The sequence below is a fragment of the Schistocerca cancellata genome, chromosome 1 (genome assembly GCF_023864275.1).
Source record: "Schistocerca cancellata isolate TAMUIC-IGC-003103 chromosome 1, iqSchCanc2.1, whole genome shotgun sequence".
In the NCBI taxonomy this organism is placed as follows: domain Eukaryota; kingdom Metazoa; phylum Arthropoda; class Insecta; order Orthoptera; family Acrididae; genus Schistocerca; species Schistocerca cancellata.
The window spans coordinates 196,460,551-196,485,534 of record NC_064626.1 but is presented as its reverse complement, the minus strand read 5'-3'; the positions used below and the strand labels follow the sequence as shown (position 1 = coordinate 196,485,534).

At 43.2% G+C, this 24,984-nt stretch overlaps 1 protein-coding gene across 1 annotated transcript; it reads left to right on the top strand.

Annotated features, from left to right (window-relative positions):
- On the top strand, window positions 1-22,987 carry LOC126162983 (putative gustatory receptor 2a). Its single transcript, XM_049919868.1, has 3 exons — window positions 1-59; window positions 22,279-22,432; window positions 22,517-22,987. The coding sequence occupies exons 1-3, from the start codon at window positions 1-3 to the stop codon at window positions 22,985-22,987; spliced, it is 684 nt and encodes a 227-aa protein (XP_049775825.1).
- The last annotated feature ends 1,997 nt before the right edge of the window (window positions 22,988-24,984 follow it).

The following is a 24,984-nucleotide window of genomic DNA, read 5'->3' as shown; positions in this document are numbered from 1 at the left end:
ATGTCGACATACAGGAAATCATCACCGACACAAAATAATGGAAAGAATGATTGTATGCAGTAAGTAAGTTATTGAGCCGTATATACTGTTCGACACACACTAAACATAATCGGCTCTAACAGTCACCTGTCTTCTCTCTCAGAAAGCAATAACTATTTTGTCTTACTGTATTACAGAGTCAGCTACTGTAGGTTCTATAATCTTTATGAACGTGAAATCGATGTTCATCCAATTAAGTTGCCTTCCGCTTTCGTTTTAATATTCACGTGATAATATGGCCTGTCAGATTGAAAAACTAAACTACCAGCAGCGGCCATCAGTTAAATGAGGTGCCATAAAGTGTTTCTCTTAACATTACCTTCACTTAGCAAATTAATTTTAGCTGACTTACTTAGATTACTCGGAATTGTTTCTTAGGTACACTGATGTGAAAGAAAATCCTTAGGGAAAATAGCAGTCAAATGATTCTTCAAGCCAGTAACAGGAATTAGTTACGCTGAAGACAGGTAGTACAGCAATGTTCCTCTGCTACCAGTCTGCTTTACTACCAGATATCCCGAAGATTAAGGGTCAAGGTTACCTCCTCAAAGGGTCAATATCCTCCTGGCCTCCAATGAATGGGGTCAGTATCCTCTAGGACCAATGGCCTCTGCTCTGAGAACATTGCGGGAATATCTCAAAGGTCATACAGGGTGTCCAGAAAAGGGCTCCCTGATTTCAAAATTAAATATCTCGAAAACAAAGATCGATACAGGAATGCAGTAAACGGTATGTTTATTGTGAAAGCTGTAAGAAGTTTATACAGCAGTTTGAAATAATAGTTACAAAAGCTGCTAACAGATGGCGCTGTACGCTGTACAGCTCATATCAGCATACATAGGTGAAATAATCGTATGAAAACAATCTTTGCAAACAATCACATCACAATGTTTTTAAAATCTTCACCATTGGCACTACAGAGGTGGAGCAAACGAAAAGTGAAATTCGCCATCACATGTCTCAACCGAAATGGATTCACATGCCACAGAGATCGCCGATTCAAGCTCGTCCAGCGTGGCGGGATGCTTCGGGTAGACTATGTCTTTCACTGTGCTCCACAAAAAAAAGTCACAGGGAGTCAAATCCGGCGAATTCGGTCCGATGTGGTCGGGCTCCATCTTGCATAAAACATTCAGTACCTGGTCGATCCTCTAACGCTTGCTGTGTGGCGACAAATTGTTCCAAAATTGCAACGTAACGTGCACCAGTGACCGTGTCCCGAATGAAAAAAGGGCCAATAATGCCACTGCTGCATACTGCAGCCCACACAGTAACTTTAGGAGAATACAGGGGTTTCGCTTCACACCAATATGGCTTTTCGGAACCCCAAAATCGCCAGTTCTGCTTATTTACGTATCCATTCAGGTGGAAGTGTGCTTCATCTGTAAACCAGATGCAGCCAACATCAAATCCTTCACGATCAATCATTGTGAGCATCTGATTAGCAAAGGCAACCCTTTGTTGCACAGCTCGTACGGGTATGGTCTGGTGCGTTTGAATTTTGAATGGAAACATGTGTAGGCTCTTTCTCAGTATTTTCTGCATGCTGGAACGCTTTAAACCACTCTCAGATGCAATTCTACGGACGGATGACATTGGATTTCGCTGAATAATTCCAGAAACTCTGGCGATATTTTCAGACGTAACTGCGGTTTGCTTGCGGCCAACATGCCCCACTAGATCATCAGTTACGCTGCCTGTTCGTTGAAATTTTGTGAAGAGCGTACGAATGGTTTTCGCATCGGGTCCTCTTGGAACATTAAAACGTGCTTGAAAACTTCGCCTTGTTGCCGTAGGACTCTCTTCTAATCTGTGGTACTCTAGCACCAGAAAAACGCGTTGTTCAATTGAGTACATGGTTTTAATGTCTTCCATCGGTACGCTAACCTCCTTTCACGTTTCAGTAGTGGAACTGATCGCTCTGGGCTTCGGATCACTATTTATATTAGGCATTACGTATGGTGATTACAGCGCCATCTGTTAGCAGCTTTTGTAACTATTATTTCAAACTGATGTATAAACTTCTTACAGCTTTCACAATAAACATACCGTTTACTGCATAAACATACAGTTTACTGCATTCCTCTATCGATCTCTGTTTTCGAGATATTTAATTTTGAAATCAGGGAGTCCTTTTCTGGACACCCTGTAGGTCAATGTCGTCCTCGCTCAATGTCGTCCATTCGTTCATAACCCCTCCCCCACACCACTACCCTCGCCTTTCCCTCTACTCTGCAAGGAGCAGCTGTGCATCATTCGTGTTCTGTACACCATCGAGAGATCATCAGTTGTCATCATAAATCAGAATGTAAAGACTTCAAAGACTGTCACATTCGAATGTAAGTATTAATACAGTAACCTCTCTCATCTGTCTAGTTAAACGAAAACTTAGGATTTTTTTCTGTCATCAGCACAACAGCCCCTGATGCAGCAGTAGTCCTCACTTTGGAGCGGGACATACACCTGTTCACTGCACACCCACTCATTACCTGCTGCACACGATTGGACTGCTTGATATTTATGAGAGGTGGACCTTGTTATTTCCAAAGAGATTTACTGCCACCGCGTCCAGATAGAATAAGGAAACACTAGGTTGCATTTTCATGAATTTGCAATTTTCCTTCTTTTTCAACAGTGCAACAGCCCCCTGAAACATCACTAGCTGAGCACGTACACCTATTCATTGCGTCACTGCTCATAGAGTTGCAGCAACAAGTAGTGCGTTACCTGATATTTCAGATCAGGACTCACAACTGTTTTCTATACAGCCACCACACCCGAGCCTAAGCTAAGTGGTCCTACTGTGATTCTGTTCGCCATTGCATATAATTTGCCTGCCAGTGAATCCAGATGTGTAAATACAGGTATACATGCAGACAATGAGTGTGATGTAGTAATGAAAATTGAGAACGTTAAACATGCTGTTACAGAATAGTTTAAAGAGAGACTGTTCGGGATGAGTTATGTTGTGTGATGCTCTATATCGGTGTGCCTATGTCACCTGAGTGTTATCCATATTGTCCTCCTCCAGACATCCATCTCTTTGGTTTGAAGCTGTCCATCAACGAAATGCATGGGGATGCAGCACTTGAGTTAATATCTGGAGACAGTTACATTTATTTACGTAGTTCAAGTACTATTAACCTCTGTCACTGAGACAGTGCATTGTATACTGCGTTAGAAAGGCTGACTCGATGGAAACTGTATGCGAAAGCTGTATTCACTGACGTTGTCCAGTGTCTGTGTGAGCATAGTGTGCGTGTGAATGACTTAGAAAACTGTATAAATTGAATTGTCCGCAGAGTACCATTGTCGGTTGCTATCAGCCTCACAAATATTAAATCTATGAAAGCGAAATTAACTGAGAGAATACCTGGTTTTTTGTGTCCCCTCGTCTGCCTGAACGGTATAAGCCCGAATGTTGGGTGTATAAGAAACAATTATTTGTAAATACTGCACTGCTGTCAATGTATTTAAAAAAAGAAGCACTCAATTTCGCTAAAACTACAGAACCAAATGTAAGACACCTGATGTTACCAAATAGTCACATTTTCTTCCAAATTCGCCTTATTTTTTCGAACACCATCTTGTCATTTAAAAGTGACTGACGAGTTTATAAGACGAGTAGTCACTGCAATTTTCTGAGTAAGGAATTTTTTTTGTTAACTACCGCTTATACAAAACTAGAGTAGGCGCTATAACACTCTCACCAAACAATGTATTATTTAAAAAATTTAGAAATTTCTAATGCATTAAAAAATTGACGCCGAACTGTGGTCTTGGAAATTAATATATAACATAGATTACATGTGTACTAATCTGGCCGGCCATTGTGACCGAGTGGTTCTAGGCGCTACAGTCTGGAACCGCTCAACCGCTACTGTCACGCGTTCGAATCTGGCCTCGGGCATGGATGTGTGTGATATACTTAGGTTAATTAGGTTTAAGTAGTTCTGAGTTCTAGGGGACTGATGACATGAGATGTTAAGTCCCATAGTGCTCAGAGCCATTTGAACTATTTTTTAACCAATCTGATGTTTAGGTGTGTTAAAAACAATGGTCTGTACACACTATGATTTCGCAAAAGAGAAGTCTGACAGCAAGACGTTATCATGCGTCTGTAAATAACGGTGGGAATTAGGCCAATGCGCGCCAAAACTACATCATCATAATCTTGAACAATTTCTAGCCACAGGCTTGTTCTGAGCCTCGTCATCTAATCCTGTTTTCCCTCTATCTTTCCGTTTTCACTCTCGTCCAGTCCTCGTCTCTTTCTTCAACACACTACTCCACATCTTTCAGCCATCTGTCCCCTGGCCTTCCTCTTGGTCGTTTCCTTTCCATCTCTATTTCATGTTTTTCCTTCAGAATCTACTTGTTTACTATTCTCTTTAACTCGTCATACCATCTTAGCTTTGATGTTTCTACCATGCTCTGCAAGGATTCCTCTTTCACGATTTCCTATACACTTCCATTCCTCAGGCTATATGTCCTTCTCAGTCCTGTACTACTTCTAAGGAACTTTATCACATGTGTGTAATCTGCTTACATCTCTTTTCCTCATCATCCGAGTTTCATATGCATTTGTCAGTAGTAACCTCTATATATTACTTCTTTGCATTTTTTGTGGGATATCTTTGTTCCAAATCAGGTCCCTAACACTTTATAGGAATGCTTCTGCCTGTCTTGCACGTTCACTTATCTTTTTCTCATATCTGCCATTTTCCTTTGTCACACCTCTTCAATTGTGCACCTCCAGTCTTTATTCCTCTAGATCCTCTTTCTTCCTTTGTGGTTGTAACCTGCATCTCGCATTTGCTGACAATGAATTTTATTCCGTACTGTCTCACAGACTGATTGTGATTAAGAGAATTGAATGGATTCTGCAGATGAGTGAGTGCTAAGTTCTTATTGTAAGGGGAAATAAATAGCTTTTTACGTTATATTACACATCTGAAGCGCTAACCTATAGCTTAATTTTTGCTGCTCATAATTAACGAAAATTCGTATCGTGTAAAATGTGGTAAGTGATTTAATTCTATTTTTAAGCCTTTAATTTGTGTTGCAAAGTGTGATAAATATGGATTTGCCGTAGGACAGTTAAAAAGGGAGTGGTGTGTCTAGACCGTGGGCTGAAATTTCGCTGGGGTGACTGTGGTGGGAAACTGAATGGGGAACTAAATGAGGCTCTCCCATGGAACTTTAGGCTTTTCAAAATAGACAAGAGAACTATTGAGCAGGAGGCAAAGATTTGTGTCTTTCAGGCTGAGTTAGATCAAGCGAAATTTGGACTAAGTAGGTAGAAGGGAAAAGAAGGTCTTTGGAAGTGGGTAAAGCTAACAAGCAATGGGAGGAAGGAGGGCAGCTCTTCAACTGCATGTACATTCAGCTAACAGTATCCGATAAATTTGATTTGTTACCCCAAGTAGGTGGGAAGAGCCTCTTCTAGCTGTGGGCCACGGTACGGTGCAGCAAACCTCCAGCAAAGAAATTTATTTTAGATCAAAACCGAAAGACAGTAGGAAGAAAAAAGTCTTGCTGCTAGGTAGCAGTCATGAGAGGGTTGTAGGCCAGTTGGTTCAGCACAAATTAGAGACGGGGTATCAGATTACAATTATTGTAAAGCCTAGTGCTATCCTTAGTGAATTGACAGAGGACATAGGTAATCTGTGCAAAGGTTTTGGCATGGAGGATCAGGTTCTTATAGTTGCTGGATCAGGGACAGCTTGGCAAAGAATAATAGTTACTGCATTAGAGGTGATCTGGATGAAACAGGAGTAGCAAGTACACACACACACACACACACACAAACACACACACACACACACACACACACACACACACACACACGCACACACACATCTCAATTGTGTGGAGATCCTGCAGAGCCATGACCAGCCTTGTGTAAGTACTTCTGGGAGATGTGTGAACGCTGAGTTGAGCTGTCTACTGCAGACTGAGACGAATTCTAATACGAGTTCACTGACTTTTGCTACAATTGGGAGATGGGGACATACTAGGCATGACCTACACTAAAGGAAGAGAGTGAAAGGTAGTAGCTGGCCGAGCTTCTTGCAGACAATGTGTTGGGGGCTACCAACACACATGGCAAGATCCCTGTGTTTACTGGTGTCAGAGGGGCACCTTTTTTGGGTTAGAATCAGGATTCATTCACCCTGTTTCGAAAGAAGTGAAAATAACAGAGGAGCCCAACAGAAAGCTTAACAATGCGCAGAAACATAAGGTTACCTTATTTCATCAAAACATTAAAGGACTCAGTAGTAATGTAGAAGAGCTTCTTGTCTGTTTGGAAAATTTAGAGAGTTGTGAACAGATAAATAACATGTGGCTATCTGAGAACCATATAACCGCAGGGTTACATAAGTTACATATAAGAATTACACTACTGCAGCTTACTCATTCGGAAGTAACATAGGGAATGGAGGAGTCGTTACATATATTAAGACAGAACACAGGTTCAAAAATATGGAGACAAGCAGATTCCACAGTCATCATCATATAGAACTCTGCACTTCAGAATTAATGCTAAAACTGTATATAGATCCCCACTGGGAAATATTTAAGAGGAATCTGGATTATTTACTGTGCAATCTCTCAGACAACAGCAAGCAGTTAATAGTTTGTGGTGACTTCAATGTCGATTTTCTGAAATATTGTGATAGTAAAAATGATCTAGAAACTTTATTTGGATTCTACAATTTGGTCTCAGTAATTAATTTACCAACATGGGTGGATAAAGGTAGTAGTACCCTAATAGATAATGATTTGTTTGATGAACCTCAAAGTAAGGAAATAATTGTTTACCCAGTAACAAATGCTCTATCTGATCACGATGCACAGTAAGTTTCTATCATAATTTCTGCCCGCCGCTGTGGCTGAGCGGTTCTAAGGGCTTCAGTCCGGAACCGCGCTGCTGCTACGGTCGCAGTTTCGAATCCTGCCTCGGGCATTGATGTGTGTGATGTCCTTAGGTTAGTTAGGTTTAAGTAGTTCTAAGTTCTAGGGGACTGATGACCATAGATGTTAAGTCCCATAGTGCTCAGAGGCATTTGAACCATTTTTTCTACTGCTGCATTTGACATGTCGACATACAGGAAATCATCACCGACACAAAATAATAGAAAGCATGATTGTATGCAGTAAGTAAGTTATTGAGCCGTATATACTGTTCGACATACACTAAACATAATCGGCTCAGACAGTCACCTGTATTCTCTCTCAGAAAGCAATAACTATTTTGCCTTACTGTATTACAGAGTCAGCTACTGTAGGTTCCATAATCTTTATGAACGTGAAATCGATGTTCATCCAATTAAGTTGCTTCCGCTTTCGTTTTAATATTCACGTGATAATATGGCCTGTCAGATTGCAAAACTAAACTATCAGCAGCGGCCATCAGTTAAATGAGGTGCCATAAAGTGTTTCTCTTAACATTACCTTCACTTAGCAATTTAATTTTAGCTGACTTACTTAGATTACTCGGAATTGTTTCTTAGGTACACTGATGTGAAAGAATATCCTTAGGGAAAATAGCAGTCAAATGATTCTTCAAGCCAGTAACAGGAATTAGTTACGCTGAAGACAGGTAGTGGAGCAATGTTCCTCTGCCACCACTCTGCTTTACTACCAGATATCCCGAAGATTAAGGGTCAAAGTTACCTCCTCAAAGAGTCAATATTCTCCTGGCCTCCAATGAATGGGGTCAGTATCCTCTAGGACCAATGGCCTCTGCTCTGAGAACATTGCCCGAATATCTCAAAGGTCATACAAGGTGTCCAGAAAAGGGCTCCCTGACTTCAAAATTAAATATCTCGAAAACAAAGATCGATACAGGAATGCAGTAAACTGTATGTTTATTGTGAAAGCTGTAAGAAGTTTATACAGCAGTTTGAAATAATAGTTACAACAGCTGCTAACAGATGGCGCTGTACGCTGTACAGCTCATATCAGCATACATAGGTGAAATAACCGTATGAAAACAATCTTTGCAAACAATCACATCACAATGTTTTTAAAATCTTCACCATTGGCACTACAGAGGTGGCGCAAACGAAGAGTGAAATTCTCCATCACATGTCTCAACCGAAATGGATTCACATGCCAAAGAGATCGCCGATTCAAGCTCGTCCAGCGTGGCGGGATGCTTCGGGTTGACGATGTCTTTCACTGTGCTCCACAAAAAAAAAAAAGTCACAGGGAGTCAAATCCGGCGAATATGGAGGCCAATCCATGCCTGCACCAGTAAATTTGGGATGTTCCAAAACAATGACTCGATTCCCGAAGTATTCCTCAAGAAAGCGAAATACTTGTTTGGTCCGATGTGGTCGGGCTCCATCTTGCATAAACCATTCAGTACCTGGTCGATCCTCTAACGCTTGCTGTGTGGCGACAAATTGTTCCAAAATTCCAACGTAAAGTGCACCAGTGACCGTTTCTCGAATGAAAAACAGGCCAATAATACCTCTGGTGCATACTGCAGCCCACACAGTAACTTTAGGAGAATACAGGGGTTTCGCTTCACACCAATATGGCTTTTCGGAACGCCAAAATCGCCAGTTCTGCATATTCACGTATCCATTCAGGTGGAAGTGTGCTTCATCTGTAAACCAGATGCAGCCAACATCAAATCCTTCACGATCAATCATTGTGAGCATCTGATTAGCAAAGGCAACCCTTTGTTGCACAGCTCGTACGGGTATGGTCTGGTGCGTTCGAATTTTGAATGGAAACATGTGTAGGCTCTTTCTCAGTATTTTCTGCATGCTGGAACGCTTCAAACCTGTCTCAGATGCAATTCAACGGACGGATGACATTGGATTTCGCTGAATAATTCCAGAAACTCTGGCGATATTTTCAGACGTAACTGCGGTTTGCTTGCGGCCAACATGCCCCACTAGATCATCAGTTACGCTGCCTGTTCGTTGAAATTTTGCGAAGAGCGTACGAATGGTTTCCGCATCGGGTCCTCTTGGAACATTAAAACGTGCTTGAAAACTTCGCCTTGTTGCCGTAGGACTCTCTTCTAACCTGTGGTACTCTAGCACCAGAAAAACGCGTTGTTCAATGGAGTACATGCTTTTAATCTCTTCCTTCGGTACGCTAACCTCCTTTCACGTTTCAATAGTGGAACTGATCGCTCTGGGCTTCGGATCACTGTTTATACTAGGCATTACGTATGGTGATTACAGCGCCATCTGTTAGCAGCTTTTGTAACTATTATTTCAAACTGCTGTATAAACTTCTTACAGCTTTCACAATAAACACACCGTTTACTGCATTCCTCTATCGATCTCTGTTTTCGAGATATTTAATTTTGAAATCAGGACACCCTGTAGGTCAATGTCGTCCTCGCTCAATGTCCCTCCCACACACCACTAGCCTCGCCTTTCCCTCCACTCTGCAAGGAGCAGCTGTGCATCATTCGTGTTCTGTACACCATCGAGAGATCATCAGTTGTCATCATAAATCAGAATGTAAAGACTTCAAAGACTATCACATTCGAATGTAAGTATTAATACAGTAACCTCTCTCATTATTCATTGTGTATGTGTCTAGTTAAACGAAAACTTAGGATTTTGTTCTTTCATCAGCACAACAGCCCCTGATGTGGCAGTAGTCCTCACGTTGGATCGGGACAAAAACCTGTTCACTGCACAGCCGCTCATTACCTGCTGCACACGAATGGACTGCTTGATATTTGTGAGAGGTGGACCTTGTTATCTCCAAAGAGATTTACTGCCACCGCGTCCAGATACAATAAGGAAACACTAAGTTGCATTTTCATGAATTTGCAATTTTCCTTCTTTTCAACAGTGCAACAGCCCCCTGAAACATCACTAGCTGAGCACGTACACCTATTCATTGCATCACTGCTCATAGAGATGCAGCTACAAGTAGTGGGTTACCTGATATTTCAGATCAGGACTCACAATTGTTTTCTATACCGCCACCACTCCTGAGCCTCAGCTAAGTGGTCCTACTGTAATTCTGTTCGCCATTGCATATCATTTGACTGCCAGTGACTCCAGATGTGTAAATTTAGGTATACAAGCAGACAATGAGTGTGATGTAGTAATGAAAATTGAGAACGTTAAACATGCTGTTACAGAATAGTTTAAAGAGAGACTGTTCGGGATGAGTTATGTTGTGTGATGCTCTATATCGGTGTGCCTATGTCACCTGAGTGTTACCCATGTTGTGCTCCTCCAGACATCCATCTCTTTGGTTTGAAGCTGTCCATCAATGAAATGGATGGGGATGCAGCACTATCTGGAGACAGTTACATTTATTTACGTAGTTCAAGTATTATGAACCTCTGTCACTGAGATAGCGCATTGTATACTGCTTTAGAAAGGCTGACTCGATGGAAACTGTATGCGAAAGCTGTATTCACTGACGTTGTCCACTGTCTGTGTGAGCATAGTGTGCGTGTGAATGACTTAGAAAACTGCATAAATTGAATTGTCCACAGAGTACCATTGTCGGTTGCTATCATCCTCATAAATATTAAATCTATGAAAGCGAAATTTACTGACACAATACCTGGTTTTTTGTTTCACCTCGTCTGCCTGAACAGTATAAGCCCGAATGTTGGGTGTATAAGAAACAATTATTTGTAAATACTGCACTGCTGTCAATGTAGTTTAAAAAAAGAAGCACTCAATTTCGCTAAAATTACGGAACCAAATGTAAGACACCTGATGTATCCAAATAGTCACATTTTCTTCCAAATTCGCCTTATTTTTTCCAACTCCATCTTGTCATTTAAAAGTGACTGACGAGTTTATAAGACGAGCAGTCACTGCAATTTTCTGAGTAAGGAATTTTTTTGTTAACTACCGCTTATACAAAACTAGAGTAGGCGCATTAACACTCTCACCAAACAATGTATTATTTAAAAAATTTACAACTATCTAATGCATTCAAAAATTGACGCCGAACTTTGGTCTTGGAAATTAATATATAACACAGATTACATGTGTACTAATCTGGCCGGCCGTTGTGACCGAGTTGTTCTAGGCGCTACAGTCTGGAACCACTCAACCGCTACCGTCACACGTTCGAATCTGGCCTCGGGCATGGATGTGTGTGATATCCTTAGGTTAGTTAGGTTTAAGTAGTTCTGAGTACTAGTGGACTGATGACATCAGATGTTAAGTCCCATAGTGCTCAGAGCCATTTAAACTATTTTTTAACCAATCTGATGCTTAGGTGTGTTAAAAACAATGGTCTGTACACACTACGAAAGAGAAGTCTGACAGCAAGACGTTATCATGTGTCTGTAAATAACGGTGGGAATTAGGCCAATGCGCGCCAAAACTACATCATCATAATCTTGAACAATTTCTAGCCACAGGCTTGTTCTGAGCCTCGTCATCTAATCCTGTTTTCCCTCTATCTTTCCGTGTTCACTCTCGTCCAGTCCTCGTCTCTTTCTTCAACACACTCCTCCACATCTTTCAGCCATCTATCCCCTGGTCTTCCTCTTGGTCGTTTCCTTTCCATCTCTATTTCATGTTTTTCCTAGGGAATCTTCTTGTTTACTATTCTCTTTAACTCGTCATACCATCTTAGCTTTGATGTTTCTACCATGCTCTGCAAGGATTCCTCTTCCACGATTTCCTATACACTTCCATTCCTCAGCCTATCTGTCCTTCTCAATCCTGTACTACTTCTAAGGAACTTTATCACATGTGTGTAATCTGCTTACATCTCTTTTCCTCATCATCCGAGTTTCATATGCATTTGTCAGTAGTAACCTCTATATATTATTTCTTTGCTTTTTTTGTGGGACATCTTTGTTCCAAATCAGATCCCTAACACTTTATCGGAATTCTTCTGCCTGTCTTCCACGTTCACTTATCTTTTTCTCATATCTGCCATTTTCCTTTGTCACACCTCTTCAATTGTGCACCTCCAGTCTTTATTCCTCTAGATCCTCTTTCTTCCTTTGTGGTTGTAACCTGCATCTCGCATTTGCTGACAATGAATTTTATTCCGTACTGTCTCACAGACTGATTGTGATTAAGAGAATTGAATGGATTCTGCAGATGAGTGAGTGCTAAGTTCTTATTGTAAGGGGAAATAAATAGCTTTTTACGTTATATTACACATCTGAAGCGCTAACCTATAGCTTAATTTTTGCTGCTCATAATTAACGAAAATTCGTATCGTGTAAAATGTGGTAAGTGATTTAATTCTATTTTTAAGCCTTTAATTTGTGTTGCAAAGTGTGATAAATATGGATTTGCCGTAGGACAGTTAAAAAGGGAGTGGTGTGTGTAGACTGTGGGCTGAAATTTCGCTGGGGTGACTGTGGTGGGAAACTGAATGGGGAACTAAATGAGGCTCTCCCATGGAACTTTAGGCTTTTCAAAATAGACAAGAGAACTATTGAGCAGGAGGCAAAGATTTGTGTCTTTCAGGCTGAGTTAGATCAAGCGAAATTTGGACTATATAGGTAGAAGGGAAAAGAAGGTCTTGGGAAGTGGGTAAAGCTAACAAGAAATGGGAGGAAGGAGGGCAGCTCTTCAACTGCGTGTACATTCAGCTAACAGTATCCGATAAATTTGATTTGTTACCCCAAGAAGGTGGGAAGACCCTCTTCTAGCTGTGGGCCACGGTAGAGTGCAGCAAACTTCCAGCAAAGAAATTTATTTTAGATCAAAACCGAAAGACAGTAGGAAGAAAAAAGTCTTGCTGCTAGGTAGCAGTCATGAGAGGGTTGTAGGCCAGTTGGTTCAGCACAAATTAGAGACGGGGTATCAGATTACAATTTTTGTGAAGCCAAGTGCTATTCTTAGTCAGTTGACAGAGGACATAGGTAATCTGTGCAAAGGTTTTGGCATGGAGGATCAGGTTCTTATAGTTACTGGAGCAGGGACAGCTTGGCAAAGAATAATAGTTACTGCATTAGGGGTGATCTGGATGAAACAGGAGTAGCAACTACACACACACACACACACACACACACGCACGCACGCACACATCTCAATTGTGTGGAGATCCTGCAGAGCCATGACCAGCCTTGTGTAAGTACTTCTGGGAGATGTGTGAACGCTGAGTTGAGCTGTCTACTGCTGACTGAGACAAATTCTAATACGAGTTCACTGCCTTTTGCTACAGTTGGGAGATGGGAACATACTAGGCATGACCTACACTAAAGGAAGAGAGTGAAAGGTAGTAGCTGGCCGAGCTCCTTGCACACAATGTGTTGGGGGCTACCAACACACATGGCAAGATCCCTGTGTTTACTGGTGTCAGAGGGGCACCTTTTTGGGTTAGAATCAGGATTCATTCACCCTGTTTCGAAAGAAGTGAAAATGACAGAGGAGCCCAACAGAAAGCTTAACAATGCGCAGAAACATAAGTTTACCTTATTTCATCAAAACATTAAAGGACTCAGTAGTAATGTAGAAGAGCTTCTTGTCTGTTTGGAAAATTTAGAGAGCTGTGAACAGATAAATAACATGTGGCTATCTGAGAATCATATAACCGCAGGGTTACATAGGTTACATATAGGAATTACACTACTGCAGCTTACTCATTCGGAAGTAACATAGGGAATGGAGGAGTTGTTACATACATTAAGACAGAACACAAGTTCAAAAATATGGAGAGAAGCAGATTCCACAGTCATCATCATATAGAACTCTGCATTTCAGAATTAATGCTAAAACTGTATATAGATCCCCACTGGGAAATATTTAAGAGGAATCTGGATTATTCACTGTGCTATCGCTCAGACAACAGCAAGCAGTTAATAGTTTGTGGTGACTTCAATGTCGATTTTCTGAAATATTGTGATAGTAAAAATGATCTAGAAACTTTATTTGGATTCTACAATTTGGTCTCAGTAATTAATTTACCAACATGGGTGGATAAAGATAGTAGTAACCTTATAGATAATGATTTGTTTGATGAACCTCAAAGTAAGGAAATAATTGTTTACCCAGTAACAAATGCTCTATCTGATCACGATGCACAGTAAGTTTGTATCATAATTTCTGCCGGCCGCTGTGGCTGAGCGGTTCTAAGGGCTTCAGTCCGGAACCGCGCTGCTGCTACGGTCGCAGTTTCGAATCCTGCCTCGGGCATTGATGTGTGTGATGTCCTTAGATTAGTTAGGTTTAAGTAGTTCCATGTCTAGGTGACTGATGACGTCAGATGTTAAGTCCCATAGTGCTTAGAGCGATTTGAACCATCATAATTTCTGTCTCTTGGTATTTTACCCACTTACGTAGTAGATATGAATATCATTTTCTTTTACTTTTGTCTTAGATTCTGAAGATCGCTGTTGTATAGTAATTCTGTTGAAAAACATCGCGATAATTACAATTAAGTAAAAAAGCAATGCTTACTGACATCACTTGTGTTATATTAATTATCTGAATTTATCTCATTCCATTAAATACGAGAAACATTCTGAAAAATGTGTGAAATGAGTAACAGTAGGTTATGATCTGTGTTAGAGAAATTTTCTATCGCTACTACTGTTAGTTTGACAATGACAATTTCAGATCTGAAATAGGAAAACCGTAGAATTTCTTAAAACTGAACATCGAGGATAAAAAAAATGATTCTTGACCTTTTACGTCATTTACAAGCTAATTTTCGAAATAATCCTACTTTTACAAACACTCAGTTGCATGTCTCTCACTCCAAAACAAAGACAATTGATGTCACAGAAAATATACGTTAAAATATTTTATTGCGAGTGCTAATGGAACTTAACGAACAATATGTTCAAGAAAAACGAAATAAATGTAGTATGTAGTACTTAACATAATACATCCACCTGAAAGTATGTAGTTGATCAGTCATCATGTGTAATACTTCGAATCAAATACCACAGAGGATCTTAAATCAAAGCCACGTAGATTATAACAGGGTATCACGGAAAGCTATTATGAGTGAACACAGGAAAATCGATACTAGACGGTTAGCTGTGTTAGCTGCATGACGTCTGCCCGTGAATTAGCCTTCTTAGGCCGTGTCGCGGCTTTCGGTGAACGTGACAGCGCTGACGTTACGCTACTAATCTCGCTGTACGAAGACCGACATATAGTGAGTATGTATCACACGCAGCAGGAGTTACAGTAGCAGTAGTGGTAGCAATAGCAGTAGACCCTAGCAGTGCACGTGAATTCGTGGTAGGTGTTCAGATAATGGCGCCAGAACGTTCATTTAATGAGCATGCAATGGTGAATTTTTTACGCACGGCAAAGTGAATAGTAATTACCTGAGGCTAGAGACAGTGAACTGTTATGTAATCATACATGTGCTGTTGTTTCTCATCGTATACCCGGGACAGGATCAGCAGGACCACAAATTATCGATCGAGGTAGGCCATAGTTTGTTAGTACACATGACCAGTCTGTCCAATAAGAACCGGTAATGAGTCGCAGCGTGTAACACATCTCATAGCATCACGAAGAACGTACTTCAGTGGCAGTTCTCGTGTCCATAATGTCTTCAACCGTGTAGAGTCGCTCGGTGACTGAACATCGTAGAACTTTTCACGATGAGTTCTCGTTAAGATCATCAAACCACAGTTGGGAGCTGTTTACAGTTGAGGGACTTTTGGAACAAATAGTACTACCTAAAATCTTCGCAATCAATTCACGTGGGCGTATGAAAATACAAATGGTACAATATGGGATGTGTACTAGCGCTGGCATTAGATTAGTATATGGGACGCGGTTTTATGTGTCTGCCCTCAACGTTAATACCTCCTTTCAGCACGTCTTATAACCGTTCTTTGTTAATACCTCCTTTCAGCACGTCTTATAACCGTTCACGACGATGTTATTAAGAACATTCTCCCACAGTATGAAGTACTTCAAAACCATTTGTAGTGGTGGTAACCGTATGTAAGAGGTCAGTTACGACTCAATAAACAATAATACTGCTTCTAGAATGAAATTTTCACTCTACAGCGGAGTGTGCGCTGATATGAAACTTCCTGGCAGATTAAAACTGTGTGCCGTACCGAGACTCGAACTCGGGATCTATGCCTTTCGTGGGGAAGTGCTACCTGATTATATTCTAGGTATTTGTAGGTTATAATAACATTAATATATATAAACTTCTCAGTATATTTTTGCAGGACAACTGAAGACACTTGACGAACTTATTTAAGTGTTATCAGAAGAATTCATTGTAGGTGTTACAATACGTGTTGGTTTTAGTGCTTAGATGAAAGTCATAGATTTCATTTCAGAAATTAAGCACACGCAACTGCTTAGAGATACTTGGATCTTCGTACCGTGTATGCGTCACTCAGCTTCGAAACGGCGTAAGGCTGCAAGTGCGTATGTAATTAAATCTTAAGTCTTACTTCAAATGAGTAGTATAAACCCGACACAAGCCGAGCTTCTATTCACCATTAACGTACAGAGCTGTGGATTCCAACTGAAATACTCCCACAGTTTGCCACATTCAGTATATGTAAAGTCAACACCATACCGAGAGTACGACATTGCAGTGCTTGTGTCGTTCAGATGCACGATGCAAAGTTCCTTTCCACATGCTTACATCTCTGCAGGAACATGAATGCAGTGACTACAGCCACTATAAAATACATGAAATATATTCGCAGTTGCCAGTACGGACAGCCATCAGCTGTATAACGGAATCCTAAAAAACAAAATTTGTGACGGGTTGGAATTCGAACCCGGATTTTTCGCTTATCTCGAGCGGTGGCCTTACCATTTGGCTGTCCCTGTACGATTCACGGTGAGACGCAAACTTTCATACACTCCTGGAAATGGAAAAAAGAACACATTGACACCGGTGTGTCAGACCCACCATACTTGCTCCGGACACGGCGAGAGGGCTGTACAAGCAATGATCACACGCACGGCACAGCGGACACACCAGGAACCGCGGTGTTGGCCGTCGAATGGCGCTAGCTGCGCAGCATTTGTGCACCGCCGCCGTCAGTGTCAGCCAGTTTGCCGTGGCATACGGAGCTCCATCGCAGTCTTTAACACTGGTAGCATGCCGCGACAGCGTGGACGTGAACCGTATGTGCAGCTGACGGACTTTGAGCGAGGGCGTATAGTGGGCATGCGGGAGGCCGGGTGGACGTACCGCCGAATTGCTCAACACGTGGGGCGTGAGGTCTCCACAGTACATCGATGTTGTCGCCAGTGGTCGGCGGAAGGTGCACGTGCCCGTCGACCTGGGACCGGACCGCAGCGACGCACGGATGCACGCCAAGACCGTAGGATCCTAAGCAGTGCCGTAGGGGACCGCACCGCCACTTCCCAGCAAATTAGGGACACTGTTGCTCCTGGGGTATCGGCGAGGTCCATTCGCAACCGTCTCCATGAAGCCGGGCTACGGTCCCGCACACCGTTAGGCCGTCTTCCGCTCACGCCGCAACATCTTGCAGCCCGCCTCCAGTGATGTCGCGACAGGCGTGAATGGAGGGACGAATGGAGACGTGTCGTCTTCAGCGATGAGAGTCGCTTCTGCCTTGGTGCCAATGATGGTCGTATGCGTGTTTGGCGCCGTGCAGGTGAGCGCCACAATCAGGACTGCATACGACCGAGGCACACAGGGCCAACACCCGGCATCATGGTGTGGGGAGCGATCTCCTACACTGGCCGTACACCACTGGTGATCGTCGAGGGGACACTGAATAGTGCACGGTACATCCAAGCCGTCATCGAACCCATCGTTCTACCATTCCTAGACCGGCAAGGGAACTTGCTGTTCCAACAGGACAATGCACGTCCGCATGTATCCCGTGCCACCAAACGTGCTCTAGAAGGTGTAAGTCAACTACCCTGGCCAGCAAGATCTCCGGATCTGTCCCCCATTGAGCATGTTTGGGACTGGATGGAGCGTCGTCTCACGCGGTCTGCACGTCCAGCACGAACGCTGGTCCAACTGAGGCGCCAGGTGGAAATGGCATGGCAAGCCGTTCCACAGGACTACATCCAGCATCTCTACGATCGTCTCCATAGGAGAATAGCAGCCTGCATTGCTGCCAAAGGTGGATATACACTGTACTAGTGCCGACATTGTGCATGCTCTGTTGCCTGTGTCTATGTGCCTGTGGTTCTGTCAGTGTGATCATGTGATGTATCTGACCCCAGGAATGTATCAATAAAGTTTCCCCTTCCTGGGACAATGAATTCACGGTGTTCTTATTTCAATTTCCAGGAGTGTATATCGTCAGCCACGCGCCTACAACCTGCACCCGTACACCGATTACATGTATTCCCATTCAGGAGAGACATTTTAATTGAAACCCGCTTGTCCGGTGTCCGCGGATAAATACGACATTGCAGTACCTCTGTTTAACACAAGTACAATGCTATATTCCTTTGGACAAATACGATACAATCAAGGAAGCAGAGACTCCCTTCTCTAGTGTTTGACTTCTGTTTTAGCATTCGATGTACATGAAGGTAATGTTGCAAAAATTCTGTACTGAGCAGTCTTATGAAATAAAAATACTTTCATTCATAAGTACCGGTGTCTAGCAGTTATTGTAGTGAACCTCTTGACGTCACCGTATTGATTTTGTTAAAAAGTGGCCAATTGCTCATTACGTCCTATGGATTAAATGTTTCGCCGGCCGCGGTGGTCTAACGGTTCTAGGCGCTGAGTCCGGAACCGCGCGACTGCTACGGTCGCAGGTTCGAATCCTGCCTCGGGCATGAATGTGTGTGATGTCCTTAGGTTAGTTAGGTTTAAGTAGTTCTAAGTTCTAGGGGACTGATGACCACAGATGTTAAGCCCCATAGTGCTCAGAGCCATTTGAACCATTTTTGATTAAATGTTTCACTCTCCACAAGATGAAGCAGCACATTTGTTTTTATGACACTCGATCGAAAATTCGTTACAGTTTTTACGAGGTAATCACACTATTACTTTATGGATAACAAATTCAGGCTGTGATAATCCCTTGGGCAGTAAAACAGAGAAAACTGTTATCGCATATGAAGTACAAGAAAAAGAATAGGAGTGTTAGTAAAAGGAAACCGGAAACATGAAGTTAGACAGAGGTTTTGTTAACACAAACTAAAAAGACAGAAAATAAAAGAGTGTAGCCTACCAGAAGGATTAAATTTTACTGAGATTCAATATGTGTTGAGCATATTTACTGAAGCGAGAAAGCAGAAGGGAAAAGAAAGCGCATACATTAGCGAAGGAAGTGGTATTATAAGTATTATAATCATATTAACTATCTTGATAACATTGGCCTGCACAAAGAACAGATAGTAGTTATCTGACATTCTTTGAGTTCATGCACCTACCGAACGTTCATTAAGATTGTAAAATAAAATGTGTGAGAAAAAAAATTCACTGACTTTGATTAAGACAAATATATAGCTTGCACGTTATCTGGCAGTTTTTCGGTTTGATAATGTGTCTGAGTTCCTGCTATCAGGGACTGAGTATCTGACTTCTAAGTAGATAAATTGCTGGGATAGCCACGTGACGTGGAGAATAATAACTGGAAGTTGAACTCTAGCTTGTTATTCCGCCCTTAACGGATTTGGTAGTAATAGCGAGGGATCAGGACTGCTTTCTCGGTCCCAATGCTGTGAAGCTGGTGTCAACAGTTCAGTAGGATCTGAGGTCCATCTCTTCTCTCAGTACAAACTGTGGAGGGTTCCCTTAGGGTGCGGGTGAGAAATACACCGTTTGTTGCAATATGCTTGGGACAACAGTACATTTTCAGGCGGACAAACTTTCGAAATTACAGTAGTTACAATTTTCAACAACAGATGGCGCTGCAAGTGATGTGAAAGATATAGAAGACAACGCAGTCTGTGGGTGCGCCATTCTGTACGTCGTCTTTCTGCTGTAAGCGTGTGCTGTTCACAACGTGCAAGTGTGCTGTAGACAACATGGTTTATTCCTTAGAACAGAGGATTTTTCTGGTGTTGGAATTCCACCGCCTAGAACACAGTGTTGTTGCAACAAGACGAAGTTTTCAACGGAGGTTTAATGTAACCAAAGGACCGAAAAGCGATACAATAAAGGATCTGTTTGAAAAATTTCAACGGACTGGGAACGTGACGGATGAACGTGCTGGAAAGGTAGGGCGACCAAGTACGGCAACCACAGAGGGCAACGCGCAGCTAGTGCAGCAGGTGATCCAACAGCGGCCTTGGGTTTCCGTTCGCCGTGTTGCAGCTGCGGTCCAAATGACGCCAACGTCCACGTATCGTCTCATGCGCCAGAGTTTACACCTCTATCCATACAAAATTCAAACGCGGCAACCCCTCGGCGCCGCTACCATTGCTGCACGAGAGACATTCGCTAATGATATAGTGCACAGGATTGATGACGGCGATATGCATGTGGGCAGCAATTGGTTTACTGATGAAGTTTATTTTTACCTGGACGGCTTCGTCAATAAACAGAACTGGCGCATATGGGGAACCGAAAAGCCCCATGTTGCAGTCCCATCGTCCCTGCATCCTCAAAAAGTACTGGTCTGGGCCGCCATTTCTTCCAAAGGAATCATTGGCCCATTTTTCAGATCCGAAACGATTACTGCATCACGCTATCTGGACATTCTTCGTGAATTTGTGGCGGTACAAACTGCCTTAGACGACACTGCGAACACCTCGTGGTTTATGCAAGATGGTGCCCGGCCACATCGCACGGCCGACGTCTTTAATTTCCTGAATGAATATTTCGATGATCCTGTGATTGCTTTGGGCTATCCGAAACATACAGGAGGCGGCGTGGATTGGCCTCCCTATTCGCCAGACATGAACCCCTGTGACTTCTTTCTGTGGGGACACTTGAAAGACCAGGTGTACCGCCAGAATCCAGAAACAATTGAACAGCTGAAGCAGTACATCTCATCTGCATGTGAAGCCATTCCGCCAGACATGTTGTCAAAGGTTTCGGGTAATTTCATTCAGAGACTACGCCATAGTATTGCTATGCATGGTGGATATGTGGAAAATATCGTACTATAGAGTTTCCCAGACCGCAGCGCCATCTGTTGTTGACAATTGTAACTACTGTAATTTCGAAAGTTTGTCTGCCTGAAAATGTACTGTTGTCCCAAGCATATTGCAACAAACGGTGTATTTATATCGCTGCTCGTTTAGTTTGTATTGCCGTTTCAAATATACCGGTCATTTTTGAAACACCCTGTAAAAGATGTACGTCATCGAGCGCCGGCACTTTGGCTACGAAGGCAGAGTATTAACTGTAGGTCCCGGGCATAAATACTGCACAATAATATTGTGCCTTTCTTGGCCTTCGAATTTCGAGTTATATACTGACACGAAACAATTGCACAATAAATATTGAGTGTGAGGGGGAATCATTTAGCAGAAGAAAGGATATAATACATTTTTAACAGGTTACGGAATCGATATTCAATTACAGCAAGCGGCTTTCTCGGGAATTTCATAGAATCAATGAAGTGGCCATAAGAGAATTAAAGTAGGTGACACAAAGTCGATAATACGGTAAATAGGAAGGCTGTTATATAAGTCACTATGCTGTGAGCGTCATTGCAGTTTGAACGGAACAAGACTTACGGACACGCTGGTGTCGAAAGAAAAGAGTGAACACGTACGACATTCGATTATCAGTCGCTGGAATTTTTTTATTAACAAATAAATGTGATGTGGGATTGTTTTCTCTTAGCTAAAGGTGAACTAATAGTTCCTTAATATGTACTGCAAATATGAAGTAGATACAAAACGGTATTCCGAATGATAGTACTTCTGTGTTTCTTAAGAATATGCCGTTAACAATGGATAGTTACAGTTTCAAGAATGCGATCAGGCCCCTGTGCGAGGTAAGCCGAGTGTGTGGCCTCTTTCCTTGGAATAATAATGATGGATACATTAGAGCTACAGGATACAGAGGGACGGCCACGATAATCGTCAGCATCAGCTTAACAGTGATGTGGCTGACTGGGATCACCGCAGTCGGCTCATACTGCAGCTATACCCAGTCCTGCTTGAAACCAGTGGGTTCAGAGCTACCGTTCCAGAAAATACCCACAGCATTAGGATTACTGTTGATGTGGCTGCCATCTGTTGTGTTGTTAACTACTTGTTTAGCTACTAGAAACAAGCACGTGTGTGAAATTATTGAGTTGTTTGAAACAGTAGACAAACTGCTTTCGTATCAGCAAGACAGCTATAGCAGAAAATCATTCATTAAAACTCGGTTAACTGCTGTACTTATTTTTGCAGTGTTTATTATATTCGTTTGCAGTGCTGGACTTGCCGCAGTAGTGGACAGTTCCTATAATAAGTGGAATTATAAAATAGTACACTATTTGGGAGCGTACGGACTTCTTTGGTACCTACAGTTCGTCGGTGTAGTGCTGGCAGTGCGAGACCGGATGGGGGCGATCCGCGTGCAGCTGGTGAGGAGCGTGCGGCCGCCCCTGCACGGGGAGGCGGAGCTGGACGAGGCGGTGGCCTCCGGAGGGCGGCGGTGGGCCGCGGAGGGCGAGCTGCGGCGGCTGCAGCGCGCCAGGCTGGCCCTGCACCGCGTCGCCCGCCTCTGCGGACACCACTTCGGCCCTGCGCTGCTGCTGTCCGTGCTGCAGCACGCGGTCCAGATGGTCTCCCTGACGTACAGCGTCGTACTGATGGCACAGAGCGACCAAGACCCCACACACCAGACACGCGCTGCCACATTTTCTCTCTGCCTCTTCGTGCTGGCTATAACTGTCAGCCTGCTGGCAATGTGCTGGCTATGTTCCTCTGCGGCAGACCTGGCTGACACTGTGGGAGAGCTCCTGGGGAAGCTTCAGATTCTGCTGCGGCGAGCAGTTACCTCTGACGTCCTCTGTCTGTCGATCAAGAGGATGAACTTCTCTGCTGCGGGCTTCTTTGATATTGATCTAAGCTTATTTATAGCAACTATTGGTACTACCATCACTTACGTTATAATACTTATTCAGTTTAAGCCATAAATTAGTAAAATGATATCAGTTTCTTGAGTTTTGTTACATGTAAATGTATCCTTTTGCCTAGCCCACCCGGTTGGCCGTGCGGTCTAACGCACGGCTTTCCGGGCGGGAAGGAGCGCCTGGTCCCCGACACGAATCCGGCCGGCGGATTTCTGTCGAGGTCCGGTGAACCGGCCAGTCTGTGGATGGCTTTTAGGCGGTTTTCCATCGGGCTCGGCGAATGTGTTCTGGTTGCCCTTATTCCGTCTCAGTTACACTATGTCGGCGGTTTCTGCGCAAACAAGTTCTCCATGCACGAGTACACCACCATTACTCTACCACTCAAACATAGGGGTTACACTCGTCTGGTGTGAGACGTTCCCTGAGGGGTCCACCGGGTGTTCGGCGTAGGGTTGGCGGAGGGGTGAAGTGGCCTGCGGTAGTCGTCGTGGGGTTGTGGACCACTGCGGCTGCGGCGGGGACGGAGCCTCTCCGTCGTTTCTAGGTCTCCAGTTAACAAACAATACATACAATACAATCCTTTTGCCTGCGACAAAAGACAATGTTTTTCTAGGCAGACCTCCCTCCACCTTCTAGTGAACGAAATGAAGTTCCTTGCTGTCATGGCAGTTACTTATTTCGTTTATGTAACGACAACACACTGAGCATCATCTTTTGTAGAACTGCAAATGTTTATTATGAGGTCAGTAGTGGGAGATACGTGACGTCTACAGGAAGCTTGTGGCACGACAACTGACTGGATTAGCAGCTTTTGTGGCGTTATTTGCAAAAATAGTGATGCATCTCCTAGGTCATCTGTGATCGGGTGGGAGACATGTCAGTTTGGTATATATCTGACTCGTGTTTGATATCAAAATGTTCAAATGTGTGTGAAAATTTACGTGACTTAACTGCTAAGGTCATCAGACCCTAAGCTCACACACTAAATAACCTAAATTATCCTAAGGACAAACACACACACCCATGCCCGAGGGAGGACTCGAACCTCCGCCGGGACCAGCCGCACAGTCCATGACTGCAGCGCCTCAGACCGCTCGGCTAATCCCGCGCGGCAGTGTTTGTTTTGTCACTGGGTTACTAGTGTGCTGACAACAAAGTGATATATTACGGTTTCAAAGACTATTTTTGATAATACCGGCCACTTTTCATGTTAACTGGAATCACGCTATTTGGAACATGTAGGCATTCGTTCAGTCATGTCACAAAAAACATCAGTTTCATACAATGGTAACAGTGTCTCTGTGACACTGGAGATCCAGTGCAGACATAGCTGATCCTGGTAGTCTGAACTGTGATATATTCGATATTGTACGAGGGAAATCCCAAAAGTAAGGTCTCCTATTTTTTTTATGAGACCTTACTTTTGGGATTACCCTCGCATAATCTACGAGTCTTACATCGGCTGCTATGTTCGCTGTTCTCTACACGCCTGTCAAAAAAATGGTTCAAATGGCTCTGAGCACTATGGGACTTAACATCTTAGGTCATCAGTCCCCAAGAACTTAGAACTACTTAAACCTAACTAACCTAAGGACATCACACACGTCCATGCCCGAGGCAGGATTCGAACCTGCGACCGTAGCAGTCCCGCGGTTCCGGACTGCAGCGCCTAGAACCGCACGGTCACCGCGGCCGGCACACGCCTGTCTGTAGCAGACTACACAGTAGTGTGTCTATAATGGCGCCGTGTGCTGCGTCTAGCTGCAGCTTTTGGATGCTTCTGAACCGTTGATTGAATGGAAATATGTCTGACTCCCCAACGCTGTTTTAGACTACACTCTCACATTAATGCGACCATTTGTCAAAATACTGGCTACCCACCTTTTCCAGTGCAGGCCGCAGTGAGGCGTGCAGGAAGTGAGTCATTAACGTTCTGGAAGGCACGAATGTGGATCCATGCTGACTCCAGTGCAGTGGCCAGCCTGATCTGGTTTTCGCTTGAGAATCCACAGCATGAACAGTCCGATCGAGACGGTCCCACAAATTTAAGACTGGGATTA

Excerpts from the sequence above, each read along its gene's own strand:
- LOC126162983 (XM_049919868.1), top strand. The coding sequence starts at position 1 with ATGTCGACATACAGGAAATCATCACCGACACAAAATAATGGAAAGAAT. Across the intron at positions 60-22,278 it reads GGAAAGAATGATTGTATGCA|TGCTGGACTTGCCGCAGTAG; the intron begins GTAAGTAAGTTA and ends ATTCGTTTGCAG. Across the intron at positions 22,433-22,516 it reads GGGCGATCCGCGTGCAGCTG|GGCGAGCTGCGGCGGCTGCA; the intron begins GTGAGGAGCGTG and ends TGGGCCGCGGAG.